The 2,591-nt window shown below is 41.9% G+C and overlaps 1 protein-coding gene across 1 annotated transcript; it reads left to right on the forward strand.

Annotated features, from left to right (window-relative positions):
• The first annotated feature begins 591 nt into the window (after positions 1 to 591).
• Positions 592 to 2,060, forward strand: LOC311498368 (claudin-17-like). The gene has a single exon (XM_084558913.1). It carries the CDS (start codon positions 1,070 to 1,072, stop codon positions 1,757 to 1,759), a length of 690 nt encoding a protein of 229 aa, XP_084415039.1. The 5' UTR covers positions 592 to 1,069; the 3' UTR covers positions 1,760 to 2,060.
• Positions 2,061 to 2,591: the final 531 nt, after the last annotated feature.

A 2,591-nucleotide genomic window follows, 5' to 3' on the forward strand; every position in this document is an offset into this window, starting at 1 on the left:
CAAAACTTTAACTGTGCAAATTAAGACAATAGATTCACATCACAGTCTCGACACATTTGACTTCACTGCTCTGTGTTTCTCACCTTGAGTGTATCGGTTTACATTCAAAGCAGCAGAAGACGAGGCGATGGTATCACCCAGCAAACTTGTTCAACAGGCTTCCCGGTTTCTGTTCCTGTTAAGTGAACTTTAGTGTTGCTGTACCTTTCTCTCTGGTGCTCCTTCTATTTTTGTCTCATCTATTTCTCGGTAACAGAATGACCAGCAGGGGGTTTTCAGTGAAAGAGTGGTTGTGTTTAAGAACCACAACTTCCCAGATTATTCTGAAACATTTCTCTGTCTGAAATTGAAATTCGGTCATGTTTGTCGTCTTAAAGCAAGTTGAAATTGTTATTTTCAGAAAAGCTACCGTATGGTCTGTCAGACCAAAATAAACAAATGGATTATAGAGACAAAAAGAAGGAGCCAGACTTTGCAAATCGGGGAGGAAACCGTTACAAAACAACTGCTGACTCTGGGCAATAGGACTAAGAATTATCCTGACCTGTATGTAGGCTTGCTTAGAAAACGCTGAGCACACGTTGACCTCAAGAAAGACCATACAAGCAGTTTTGATGTAAGACAAATACTTATGAAAAAAAAGAAAAGACATGATTTGTCTTCATATTTTAATCTTCTCAACTTTCTGTAGGTGAACTTTGCCATTTGTTCTGTTTACATCAGGTGTAGATTGGGTACAATTAAGAAATACTGAACTTACATTTCAAAGACACCAAAACAGAAACAGCATTTTCATACTCTTGTCACGTGCGTGTCATGCATGACCAGCAACGATGACAAATGCTTAACGCCTCTTTGGTTCTCGGAGACAAATGACAGACAAATGTGTAGTTTTTTGAGCTGCAAACACTGGTGGAGATTAAGGTCAAGTCTAACCAAACCAGTAGGATGACATTACAGACAGGGTCATATGATTTAGAGCATTCTTAAACCGAATAGGTGAGTGGCTTTTTTATCAGACGAGCGAACGAGAGGACAAGAGACGAGACTGCACTTCTCCCTCTTAACCATGGAAGCAAAGTTGGAGATCTTAGCAATGATCCTGGGTTTCATCAGCCTGTTAGGGACAATAGCAGTCACAGCCATGCCCACCTGGAAGGTGTCTGCCTACATCGGCGCCAATCTGATCGTCATGGAGGATCTTTGGGAGGGCTTGTGGATGGCCTGCTACAGACAAGCCAACATCAGGATGCAGTGCAAGGAGTACGACTCGCTGCTGAGCCTCCCACCAGAGATACAGGCGGGCAGGGGGCTCATGTGCACCTCCATAGCCCTGGTGGTCATCGCGTTGCTCATCACGGCATGCGGGATGCAGAGGAGCACCTGTTACGGCGATAATATGAAGAGCAAGAACATCACGATGGCCTTAGGGGGGTGTTTCTTTCTGCTGTCCTTTCTGACCACGCTCATCCCCGTCAGCTGGGTGGGACACACCGTCATCAGAAACTTCTACAACCCGACACTGGTAGATGCTGAGAAACGAGAGCTGGGGCAGGCCCTTTTCATTGGCTGGGCCATATCTGGTATTTTGCTGGTCACCGGGATCATCGTCCTGCTCAGCTTCAACAAACGTAGAACAAATGAAGAAGTTGCCTACAGTGACGTATATCTTGTGGCTGAAAGGAAGGTACAAAATGAAGACAAAGTTAACCTGTCGAGGACGCCATCCAGCTTTCATAAGCATCAAGAATATGTGTAAATAAATGTACCGTACCACAATGTGCAAATTGCTCTTTACCTATCCTAAAACTTTAAAGATGGTGTGTCAGGAGGGTCCAAAGCAGGCGCCTAGGAGTGCAAATTCTGTCTAAATATATGTCTTTAACAAATGGTAGCTGTTTAAATGATTCATGCAATACTTTGTATTGTATTACAAATGTGCAAATCCCCTACACCTGCTACAAAATATTGTAATGGTATGTGTACATGAATCCTGACCATGAGAATGTCATCAGTGTTTTATGCAGTTGTTTTTTTTTGCAATATTGCATTGTCATGCCGTTTTTAACTGTGCCTTCATATGAACGAGTTTCTCAATGGTTAGCTGTCAACTCAACTATTCTTATTCATGATTTTGGTATTCATGGCCAAGCAGTCAACAGACTTAAGTAAATAAAAGGTTGGATTCTGTTTGCCTGCATGATTGCATTTTTTTCCTAGTACTTAATGCTTTCTGCAAACAAAAAAATGAAATACACCAACTATGATTCATACTTTAGGCCACAGGTGTCAAACATACGGCCCATGGGCCAAAACTGGCCCTTTGGGCCCGCCAGAGGGTCTAATCGGCCCAAAGCGTGGATTTGAAAATTTACATAGAACACTGCAATTTTTTTTAATGAAAATAACTGCTAGCCCTAATTTGTCCACTGTTTTAGTAAGAGAAATGGACAGAACACAGCACAGAGACCGAGGACGAAACAGTAGATGCCATTGGGCTCAAATTGCACTTATTTTTCTTACAAAATTAAAATTTTTTGAAGGGTAGTTAATTAAATGTAAACATTCTCCTAATTTATTTGATCTTCTTT

The sequence above is a fragment of the Chelon labrosus genome (assembly GCF_963514085.1).
Source record: "Chelon labrosus genome assembly, chromosome: 13".
Lineage (NCBI taxonomy): Eukaryota > Metazoa > Chordata > Actinopteri > Mugiliformes > Mugilidae > Chelon > Chelon labrosus.